The sequence below is a fragment of the Oncorhynchus clarkii genome, chromosome 12 (genome assembly GCF_045791955.1).
Source record: "Oncorhynchus clarkii lewisi isolate Uvic-CL-2024 chromosome 12, UVic_Ocla_1.0, whole genome shotgun sequence".
In the NCBI taxonomy this organism is placed as follows: domain Eukaryota; kingdom Metazoa; phylum Chordata; class Actinopteri; order Salmoniformes; family Salmonidae; genus Oncorhynchus; species Oncorhynchus clarkii.
The window spans coordinates 46,940,407-46,952,591 of record NC_092158.1 but is presented as its reverse complement, the minus strand read 5'-3'; the positions used below and the strand labels follow the sequence as shown (position 1 = coordinate 46,952,591).

Below are 12,185 nucleotides of genomic sequence, written 5' to 3'. Positions count from 1 at the left end.
ATATAGGACTTGTTTCACTGTGAATATAGATACTTTTGTACCTGTTTCCTCCAGCATCTTCACAAGGTCCTTTGCTGTTGTTCTGGGATTGATTTGCACTTTCCGCACCAAAGTACGTTCATCTCTAGGAGACAGAACACGTCTCCTTCCTGAGCGGTTTGGTGGCTTAATGACTCCAACATAAGTGTACATAAACTTCCAACTTCAACTGTATATGGCGACAACAGGGGGCGGGCTATAGCCGAAGACATGGACACGCATTCTGTAGTCCACAATTGTTGTGATACCACAGGAAGCAAAGGAAGTCTCTGTGATCCTCCATCATCCCGAAGCAGTGGAACATGTGCTGGATATCAGCAGTGATGGCCACAGGTTCTTTCCTGAACCTCATGAGTACCCCAACAGGCTGTCGTTGAGATCAGGGCATGTGGGGAGTACATAATTGAGGGAGACTCCTTTGAATGGTGCACTTGAGTTGAACACCACACGGCTCTGGTCTGGCTTTATAGGGTGATAGACTCCAAATGGAGGTACCAGCCATCTAGACCTTCCTGGTAGAGCTACCTCTGCATGGTCGTTGATGAGCGTTTTCTGCATGAACTCTACGAATTGCTCCTTCATCTGAGCCTGCTTTGCTAGAGTACGACGGAGTGAGGTGAGACGACTGTAAGCATACTCCATATTGTTTGGCAACCATCATCTGGGTTTCTGAAAGGGAAAGGGTGCGACCCAGCTGTTGGAGTGGTCTTGGCAGACCTCGTTGTCCGTGATCTGAAGGAATCTTGAGTCGTTAATCGAAGGTGCAAGTTTGTGAATGCTAGCTGTGCGACAGAAGATTGGCTGACCCAGGTTCTCTCCGGTAAGTGTCAGTGAGTTGTGTTGACGGTTTGGCTCATCAAGGATCTTCTGCGGTGCTCCGTAACTGAGTTTCTCTTTCACCCTAACCTGACTGTTGCATGGGCTGAAGTAGGTTGGATGACAATTTTCCAAGATGGATGTCTTGAACGAACTCACCTGAGATGGTTTGCGGGCACCTCTGAGACACACATCCCCGACAACAACCCAATCTAGGTCTAGCTTCTGGGCAAATGGAGCATCGTCTGGACCGTTGATTTTGTTCCTCACTTTATGTACTCTCAAGACAACTCTGCCAAAGAGGAGAAGTATGTCGGCATCGGAATCCAGAGGTGGGATCTCGTCTGCGATGCATCTCAGGTGACTGTGGTGGCAAGCTGAGTGGTTGTTAGGGACTTGGTTACATTCGATGAGCGTGGGAAGGCGGAGACTCATCTTCTCGTCGACTGATTCCACAACGTAACCACGGGCCGTCCTGCCAGCTGTCTCTGTTAGTACCACGCACATCTTGAGTGTGTATGGTGATGAACTACCTTTGACCTTGAAGATGTTGAACTCTGATCTTGCTTTGTTAATCCAGTATAGCGTACATCCTTTTTGATTATTCACGGCATCCTTCTGGAACACATTTATGAGGCATATCTTGGAGCATGCTCTCGCGCTCATTCCTTTTCCACATACCGCGGTGCACTTATATGTGACCTCCTGATTGGCTGGTTCCTCTTCCTCCCTGCTATGCTCTAAAGAGGAAGGGGATGAGCTTAACTTCCATGGAGCTGGACCAGGATGGGGTGCTGAGAGGTGCTTTCACATTTGTTGCATTTCACCGTTACCTTACAGTTCTTGGCGAGATGATTTGTGGAAGAGCAGCACTGAAAACACACAGTTCTCTTTGAGGAGCTGTTTGCGGTCTTCCAGGGACTTCTCTCTGAAACCTCCACACTTCTTTAATGGATGAGGCTTGGTGACCTACCTAATCTACTTTGCAGATTTAATGGCTGGTTTCTTCTGATCCCCCGTGTTCTCTGTTGAAGATACTTGTATTTTGTGGACAGATATTGTCTTCCCCATGTCTGTCTTGCTCGTCTCTTCTGACAGGTGCCGAATGGGAGGAGAAGAGGTTGAAGCTGGGGTCTGCCCTGACTTTGGCTTCTCTACGGATTAAGTTGGCGAACATCCAGAATGGAAGGTGACATTGTTTTTATAGCCTGACGTTTGACCCATATGATGTCCACGTTTCCTGCAGGCCATATGGGAGCTTCTCTACGATAGGGCTCACCCCTCTGGATGTCTCCAGGTATGATAGGCCAGGTAGGTAGCCATCTTGCTTTGCAGCTTCGAGCTCCAATAATAGATCTCCAATGTCAGAGTGTCTGGGGTTCTTTATTTGTCACGTTTTTTGCAGTACGGGTCATGACCATAGGGCTGATGTCACTCTCTCTGCACTGGTCGGCTACACATGCATTTTGTCAAACTCTTCTCCAGTAGCTGAATCAAGTTAGACCTGCTTGAAATACTTTTGCAGATAAATTGCTCATTTACATCTATGGAAATAGGCTGTTTGATTTAGACCCACTGAAAAGTCCAAGTTAGAGCGAGTGACATAGTTTTCTAGTGAGAAAACATGGTAACAACACCTAATTGTTATCCAGGCATCTCTGTTCTGTGGAGAAATTGTGTATTGTCTCCACTCTCCAATGTATTCATTAATGTTTATGTTGGGAGAACCAGATGAATTGCTTTCTTCTCCACGCCTCAAACACAAAGCCACAGTCGTCACTGAACAGGCATGCTTTTGTCCTCTTGGTGAAACTGTGAATCAGCAAACACATTCTCTCTGTGTGTTCGAGAACAGAATGATGAGCATTAGACAAAAAGGAACAAGTTACATAAAGCTTGTACTGTACTGTGTTGAAATGATGTCCCCTCTGTTTTATTGCAGGGCACAAACATTCCCTGTGAACAGAGATGAAGAGATTGCATTGATGTCGACCACGATGACTGTCTGAAGAAACCCTATGTAAGCTGTATGAATAAATGTCAACAAAAAAAATACAAACCAACAATATTAAGGACAAAGTGTCTGAAACATTCAAACTTTCCCTAAAGTTTAACTTTAAGTGAAACAAATTTAGAAATGATGACAAAAATGTCTTCCTCATACCTTTATTGAACATCTCTACTGATGTGTACAGTGCATCCTTTGTTTTTCTTAACAAATTCTATGAATCTAGACAAAGGAAAACAAATATTGAATGATTATTCAACTATGATACCAAGAACACAGACGATTAGTAGTTCAATTACAAACATCCACACCATACAAAATGTACTAAAATAAATTGGTAATGCACTAAAAGAAACTAAACTGACCCATACAGTTGTGGAGGATGACGGTGTATTTACAAATCCATTGAGGAGAATATTAAAGTGCTGTGTTGGGTTCTGAGACAAACATTACTGCACTATTACGTCATAAAAACATATTTACATACATACAGTCACCATGTGAACATACAGAAATATACACATCTCTCTGTAGCTCCAAGGCATGGACCACAGGGGCCATGGTGTGTGGAAGCTTTTTTTCCTGGCCCAGCTTCAACACACCAGGGTCATATTCATTAGGGCACTGAAAATAAACTGTTTTAAATCCTTTTGCAAAGAAAAAAGAAAATTCATGTCCAGTTTGTTCCCTTTGGTGCCTATGTTAAAATTAATCATGGTCTTAAATTTAGGCCAGATGTGTTAGTGCTGGGCTGAAAGAAAAGCCTGCACACACTGCATCTCTCCAGGACTTGCATATAGACAATCAGGGCTGAGTGGTGCCATTGATCTCCAGTATGGGGGTGGGCTCTTCCAACTGAGGGGCAGTTAGTATGCCCCCTGGGTTGCGGAACATGCGCCTGGAGCTTCTAGTGCGGGGCGGGGAGGGGGTGGAGGTTTTGCTCTGCAACTTGTTGTTGTGATGTGAAGGGGGGGAGCTGACTGGGGTGCGAGGGTACCTGCGAGAAGAGCGGGCAGGGGGGTCAGGGGAGTGTGAGGAGGGGGGCAGGGAGCTGCTGTAGCTGGGAGGGCTTCTAGGTGGTACAGAGGGGAGGACCAGGCCTATGTTGCCGGGGGAGTCATGGTCTTCCTGAGGGGAATCCTACAAAGAGGGGAACCAAGTCAATACACACACACACAATGCTCTCTAAACAGGTCCAAACAATACCTAAGGTGTAGTGGCTGTTGAGATATTGAGATATTGTGGTCATCCTACCAGCTGAAAAGAGGGTTGAGAAATAAAAATGTACAAACCCCCACAGTATCTCTGTCCATTTTATCGATTTAATAAATGAACATTTATTCAGACAAGTGTTTATTTAGTTATGTTTTGAGTCAGATAGTGATGGTGACAGATTTACATGTTTTTTGTTATTTCGAGAGTTACCTTTTTGAGGATGTAGAGTGCCACTGGATTCTTGCGTTCATGTTCAGTCATAATTTTTGGTAAAACTCGAACTGAACAGGATGAAAACGACATTGGATGAACACCTTTGGTGCAGTACACATTTTTTTATTGTATTATTATGAATAAATTGGAAATATAAATAAAAGTTATTATTCGTTTTCTTACCTGCATGATTGATTTGGGTATAATCAGGGTGTTCTATTAAATGCCTTGGCAGGCCTGCCAAACCTCTGGGCTTCATTTGCCGTTTCTGACGTTCTCTGCATAATAAACGCACAATATATGTGAGATTAAACTGTGTGCTAAAATGATACAGTATACAACTGTTAAACCCTTTAGAGTCTAAGCCAGGGGATAGGGGGTGGGGGATCTAAGCTAACATATGGAATTGTTTTCAGATGTTCATACCAAGGATAATTTATCTATTTTATTTTTTTTATTTTAAGAGCCCTTGATGTATCAAAAAAATATATACAAAAATTATTAGATAAACATTTTATTAGGCATTACTGCTATTAGCAGATAGAAACACATTGAACAACAGATTCAGTACATGGAACAACAGTCCCCCCCCCCCCCCCCAAAAAAAAAAATCTAAATGAACTTTGTTTTGTAGTGTCTGTCCTATATCTGAGAGATATAAGAAAGTTGAGGATTTTTTTAAACATGTATTTATTCCTTTATTTTAGGCACTAAACTATCTCCATATATACTTCCATACGTTTTTTAAACTGGTACCTTCAAATTAGTCTTTTGAGGTTTGTGGGCCTTAAAGAAATTGACTGTCAATATGCTTCTGCCTTTTTACCACTCTTCTCACTGTTTTCCCCTGACCATAGGACCGTGAGAATGCTATTCATTGACTACAGCACAGCGTTCAACACCATAGTACCATCAAAGCTCATCACTAAGCTAAGGATCCTGGGACTAAACACCTCCCTCTTCAACTGGATCCTGGACTTCCTGACGGGCAACCCCCAGGTGGTGAGGGTAGGTAGCCACACATCTGCCACGCTGATCCTCAACACTGGAGCTCCCCAGGGGTGCGTGCTCAGTCCCCTCCTGTACTCCCTGTTCACCTATGACTGCATGGCCAGGCACGACTCCAACACCATCAGTAAGTTTGCAGACGACACAACAGTGGTAGGCCTGATCACCGACAATGACGAGACAGCCTATAGGGAGGAGGTCAGAGACCGGGCCGGGTGGTGCCAGAATAACAACCTATCCCTCAACGTAACCAAGACTAAGGAGATGATTGAGGACTACAGGAAAAGGAGGACCGAGCATGCCCCCATTTTCATCGACGGGGCTGTAGTGGAGCAGGTTGAGAGCTTCAAGTTCCTTGGTGTCCACATCAACAACAAACTAGAATTGTCAAACACACCAAGACAGTTGTGAAGAGGGCACGACAAAGGCTATTCCCCCTCAGGAAACTTACAAGATTTGGCATGGGTCCCGAGATCCTCAAAAGGTTCTACAGCTGCAACATCGAGAGCATGGTTGCATCACTGCCTGGTACGGCAATTGCTCGGCCTCTGACTGCAAGGCACTACTGCAGAGGGTAGTGCATACGGCCCAGTACATCACTGGGGCTAAGCTGCCTGCCATCCAGGACCTCTACACCAGGCGGTGTCAAAGACCCCAGCCACCTCAGTCATAGACTGTTCTCTCTACTACCGCATGGCAAGCGGTACCAGAGTGCCAAGTCTAGGACAAAAAGGCTTCTCAACAGTTTTTTTCCCCAAGCCATAAGACTCCTGAACAGGTAATTAAATGGCTACCCGGACTATTTGCATTGTGTCCCACCCACCACCCGCAAACCCTCTTTTACGCTACTGCTACTCTCTACTCATCATAAATGAATAGTCACTTTAACCATATCTACATGTACATGCTACCTCAATCAGCCTGACTAACCGGTGTCTGTATTTAGCCTCACTACTTTTATAGTCTCGCTACTATATATAGCCTGTCTTTTTACTGTTGTTTTATTTCTTTACCTACCTACCGTTCACCTAATACCTTTTATGCACTATTGGTTAGAGCCTGTAAGTAAGCATTTCACTGTCGGCGCACGTGACAAATAAACTTTGATTTGATGTACAGACAGAGAAGCATCCAGAAACATGTAGCGAGTGAGACAACCATCAATAAGCTAGTTCTTACTTCTTGGAAGGCCCCCAGCAGGCGCATACTGTAACCAAGGTGATGAGAAGAAAAATACCCCCGGTGGAGAGAATGATGTAGAGGGAACTCCTCCCTGTGGGGGGAACACAAGAGGGTCAGGAGGATGGCAGTGTCACAGGTTGTGTCCCAAATGGCACCTGTTTCCCTATTCAGTGCACTACATTTGACCAGGGCCCATAGGGCTCTGGTCAACAGTAATGCACTATATAGGGAATACGGTACTATTTGTGTGGTAACCACACAGGAAAATAAATGTCACAGGAGAGCTACTTAACAGTATGTTCAAGCAGAATTACAGTATGTACTTTCTCCCCCGTCCTCCCACGTACACACTCATGTCTCTGTGATGTAGTCATGTACTGCATGTATAGCCAGTGATCGACTTCCCTCCCACGCATTCTGTTTGCTAATGGTACATTACAATGATGTTTTTTCCCCCTCTAGAGTGAGGGCTTTGGGTTTATTTTATTTTACAGAAGCTATCATGATTTGCATTTGCCTTTATTCACCCCTTCCCTAAAGTACAAGGACTTGCTTTTCAGTGAAGTATTTGTTTCATGCCCTAGGCTTGAACCACTGACTTGTACGCCTAAGAAAGCGCTCTGAGATGAAATTATGAAAATAACTTCAATTTTACTTAGTGAGTACTTACTAAAGAAGCCTATATCATGGGTTAGAGAGTGCGAGAGTATTACAGGAGTTAGCTAAATTTCTCCATCCTCATCCCTCAACTTTATAGCAAAGCAAGTGGTGGGGCTGCCATTTTACAGAAAACCAGATTGCAGATTGTGGCTTTAAATTGCCACTGGTTCAAGCCTATAGTTCCACTGTTAAGCCTACTGTAGATAGTGAGTTTAATGGGCAGGCTCTTCATGCTGCCAATAGGGTTCTCCACCATGCAGCCGTAGATGTCATCATCCACCATCAGCACCCGCACAATTGTCAAGAGCTTCTGGTCAGGTGACAACTGCAGGCGCGTCTCATTGGTCAGCGGTTTACCGCCTTTCTGCCAGCTGTACTTGGCATTGGTTCCATTGTCGTGGGAGCAGTTGAGGGTAAAGTGCTCGCTGAGCTCCAGCACTGAGGAGGCCTCCATGTGGACATAAGGCCTGGATATGGGCTCTATGGAGAAGAAGCATAGTAGTCACACATGTTTCTGAAATACCCCAATGAAAAGATTAGGATCTCTTGTTTGTTTAGGGTCAAAGGTTATGCTGATATGATGGTGAAAAAAGGTGTCACGAGTCAGCTAATGTACTTATACAACTTCTCAGGTGACCCTTCTCAGGTGAACCATGCGACAATGACTTCACAGGTTCAACACTGTTTGGGCTACTGTCCCTTACACTTTCCTTGACAATTCAGCCTATTCATACAAATTCAGCAAATTCATGCAATTCAGCCCAGTCTTATGAATGAGAAATATAAACAAAAATGTCAAAAAGCTTTTGGTTTTGTCACAGACAATGCCAGAAGTCTCTGCAAGCAGTGCCTCTTTAATACAAGTCATGTCACAGAGGACTATTCACCAACCAATTTAGTGACCTCCACTCTGAAATTGGTAGAGTCATGCCAAAGACTCCAAAAATGGTACTCAATGCCTCTGCTTGACACTCAGCATTAAAGAGATGGATTAGGGATAAGGTCCTGCAATAGACTAGCATCCTGTCCAGTGGGTGTACTTGTATATCAAACTGCCCCATGCTACAGAATAAGGACATAGGCTACTACCCTATGGTCCATTCTGGCATGGACAAGGCTTACTTTTCCAAGGCTTACTTACTTACAATATGAACCACCTACCATCCACAGTTAGGTCGATACTCCCTTCTCCAGTGAATGTATCATCCGTGATTGAAATCTCCACTTCGTAGGTGCCCTCGTCCGAGAGCTTGAGGTTGTGGAGCAGGAGGGTGCCATTCTCAAACACCAGGATGCGGTCCCGGTACTCTGGCCTCAGGTTCCCAATGATCTCGGTGCCAATGGACTGGACCACAGTGACAGGCTTGTCGTCCCTCTTCAGCTGCCACTTGATGACAGGCGCGTCGGGGCTGGAGCTGCTGTAGCGGACGGAGAGGAGTGCCTCCCCGCCCAACGTCCCCCGGATCAGGGAGCCAGGGCTGGTGATGTTGACCCCCTCGACACTTCCTAGTCATAGAGGAGATGGAACAGACTGGATGTATAAGATCCACCTTATTGTATCTCGTCAATTTATTCAGGTTATAGTCTCCTGGAACATGTGTAAGCACCACCATACATATTATATTCTGCATATTTGTAATCATATTTGTATTCTTTATCTTATCAGATTAGAGTCAAATGACACAAATGTAATTTACACGCATGTGAGAGAGATTAACTGACACATTACACCGCAGCAGGGCACAGGTAGGGCACTAGCTGCAATGCCACTTCAGGTTGCAACAAGTGTCTTTCAAATAGGCCTAGTAGCAAACCATCCAACAACCAGCTTTACCCAGATCGTGTACCCAAGGAGACTTGGCCCACTTCTTCATGGAAATGTACTGCCTTTCCTCTTCCATTAATCTGTGAATGTTAGTGTTCTGAAGAATATTGGACTGTCCACAATCTCCACACCAGTACCACCATCCCAGCCGTAACTAGGCGGTCTTTGATTGAGGGGCATGCTTCTTTCCAATCATCGTTAACAGATCATTGTCCGGGCATATGCTTAGCTTCCTCCTCTCAGCCCCTTAGCTATTTCAACAACATATTTCAAACATTTTAAGTTATGCCCAACAGATTTTGCAGCAATACTTTCTGAGTTCATTGACCAGAGGTTTCATCTCTGTGAGGGAAATAGCCTACAGTATGTGTTCAGAGTGGGCTAATAAAGTGAGAGCCAAATTACTGTATCTAGCTCTGCTGGCTGTTGTTGTGGGTGGTAGGCTGCTGATGACTCGACTGTGGGCACTGGGCCCCCTCCTCCATTGGGGCAGAGTGTGCTGTAGCGAGCCTGCGTGGCAGCACTGCATCGCCGTGGTAACGGCTCACAGTTCTCTGGGACCGCTGTGATGAGCTGACAAAAGTGGCGATTGTTTGGACCAACTTCCTCCCTGGCAGTCCATGAAAAGAGCCCTCAGAGCAAACACGAGATCCCCGATTGGCTGAGCCCGGAGACAGAGGACCCCAGTGATTCTGCTGATGACAACACAATCACACCTCTTTCTATGCTTGTGTCTTCACACCTTTTTTATATATCTCATGTAAAGTTAGAATGATATATTTACAAAGTATAGATTCTTCGTATATCTTCCCCTTTATGTTTCTAGGTCGTACCTCAATACCCTGAGCTCAGGTCCTTCACCAACCAACATCTGCCCTTTCACCATGATCCTCTCTGCTTGGAGGATCCACTGATTGTGCCATTCTCACAGAGCAGTTTGGCTCCATGACATCACCATTCATACTGGTGGAGGACTTTGGCTAACCTGCTAAACCAACCGGAAGACATTTGAGTAGTGTAGTGCCCACATGGGCTCTACAGAGGTCAAATACAAACTTAAAATCGTTAAAGTCTGAACCTTGTGGGCCGGTTTCCCAAACCCAGATTACCATCCCGGACAAAAAAATAATTCTCAGTGGAAAATGTCCATTGATAGTACATTTTACTCCAGGACTTTTTCTGGGTCCTATTGTGACTGCTTTCTAACAAATAATATATCTTCATCAATTTTTAAATCCACAGATTATGTGTTGTTTTTTGAGTGTCATCAACTTGACTACAAAATGGTTTTCTAGTAATTTAGAATTACTGTACTGTGTGGCATTGTGCTTTCAGATTGAATGAAAATACACAGAGTGTACACACATTATGAACACCTTCCTATTATTGTGTTCCACCCCATTTTGCCCTCAGGGGGGCATGGACTCCACAAGGTGTCAAAAGCGTTCCACATGGATGCTGGCCCATGTTGACTCCAATGCTCCCCACATTTGTGTCAAGTTGGCTGGATGTCCTTTGGGTGGTAGGCCATTCTTGATACACATGGAGAAAATGTTGAGCGTGAAAAACCCAGAAGCTTTGCAGTTCTTGACACACTCAAACCTGTGTGCCTGGCACCTACATGCATACCACAGGAGATTGGTGGCACCTTAATTGTGGAGAACGGGCTCATGGTAACGACTGGGGTGGAATTAGTGGAATGGTTCTGTGTGATTCAGTTGGCAGAGTATGGCACTTGCAATGCCAGGGTTGTGGGTTCAATTCTCATTGGGGACCACTACAAACAAATATGAACATTTTTGCACTCTCCTGTAATTTGCTCTGGATAAGAGTGTCTATGTAAATGTAACATTGTTCAAACACATGGTTTCGAGGTATTTGATGCCATTCTCCTTTCAGCAGAATCCTGTGCTGCATACCCCATTCAAAAGCACTTCAATCTTTTGCCTTGCCCATTCTGAATGACACACATACACAATCCATGTCTCAAGGCTTAAAATTCCTTCTTTAACCTGTCTCCTCCCCTTCATCTACACTGATTGAAGTGGATTTAACAGGTGACATCAGTAAGGGATCATAGCTTTCACCTGGATTCAATTGGTCAGTCTATGTTGGGGAATTTATATATAAAGATATATATATATATATGTTTTTGTAAATGTTTTATTTAACCTTTATTTAACTAGGCAAGTCAGTTAAGAACAAATTCCTATTTTACAATGACGGTGAAAAGAGCATTGAAGTGGATTTCACAAGTGACATCGGTAAGGGATTGTAGCTTTCACCTAGTCAGTCTGTCATGGAAAAAGCAAGGGTGCCTATTTTTTATTAGTTTAATCTTTATTTTATCAAGGAGTCATACTGAGACCGAGGTCTCTTTTACAGATGAACCCTACAGAAAATACACACATCAAAATATAAATACAAAATGCAAGCAGAAAGAAAAACACGTTCATAATTTTTTTTTTTTAAACACATTCATACATTTTTTAAATGAAACACAATCAGTAATAAGGTCCTCAATCAGCTTTCTGAATTCACCTAGAGGCACCAAAACATCACATTTAAGAACATTTAAGATTGTTCTACAGATAAAGTGCAAAAAAACAAAAAGCTGATTTACCTAACTCAGTAGAGACCAAAAGAAACCAAAGGAATGTTATGTACACTCAGTGTAAGCTAATATATAACAAGGAAACGTTTATTTGCTTGTTTGACATGGACAAAGTAGGCATAATTGAACATGTTCTTGCAAGTAGAATATGAAAAACACAAAATGTATGTGTCCAACCTATCAGACAAACAAATCTCTGTCAGAAACCGTTTACTTGTCCACTCCATTCTAAATACCTCCCACCCACATTGCCTTGCCTTGTGTTTCCCAAAAACAGGGGAAAGTTTCCCTTACCTGACTGGGACAAAACAAAGAGACACCAGAGCAGCAAAAGTTGAGGAGCGGCTATGGCTTTTGAGAGAGCCTCTCTCTCTGCCTTCATCTTGGGTTTAGCACTCCGTTTCTGTCCCAGACAATTAGCATGATTTGTCCACTCTGGCCACATCCCCCAGAGAGCGCACAGCCATTCCTCCAAGGCAGGACTCCACTAGGACTGGGTGCACTGCACAACAAAGCAACGCACCAGCAGGCAAGACAGAGTGATTGATGTGTGTGTGTGTGGGTTGGTTGGTTCTTCTATCCTTGTGGGGACCTAGAATCCCCAA

General features: G+C 44.1%; 1 protein-coding gene across 2 annotated transcripts; it reads right to left on the bottom strand.

Annotated features, from left to right (window-relative positions):
- Positions 1-3,005: 3,005 nt before the first annotated feature.
- On the bottom strand, positions 3,006-11,977 carry LOC139423264 (hepatic and glial cell adhesion molecule-like). 2 transcript variants are annotated; one of them, XR_011635819.1, is made up of 8 exons: positions 11,875-11,977; positions 8,303-8,647; positions 7,340-7,621; positions 6,479-6,572; positions 4,475-4,569; positions 4,289-4,359; positions 3,351-4,003; positions 3,006-3,085 (listed from the first exon to the last, which is right to left on the bottom strand). XR_011635819.1 is itself a non-coding variant. In XM_071175076.1 (7 exons), the coding sequence occupies exons 1-7, from the start codon at positions 11,960-11,962 to the stop codon at positions 3,668-3,670; spliced, it is 1,311 nt and encodes a 436-aa protein (XP_071031177.1). In that variant the 5' UTR covers positions 11,963-11,977; the 3' UTR covers positions 3,006-3,667. The 2 variants fall into 2 exon arrangements, 1 of the variants encoding a protein (XP_071031177.1); XM_071175076.1 differs by having other exon boundaries at positions 3,006-4,003.
- Between the last annotated feature and the right edge of the window lie 208 nt (positions 11,978-12,185).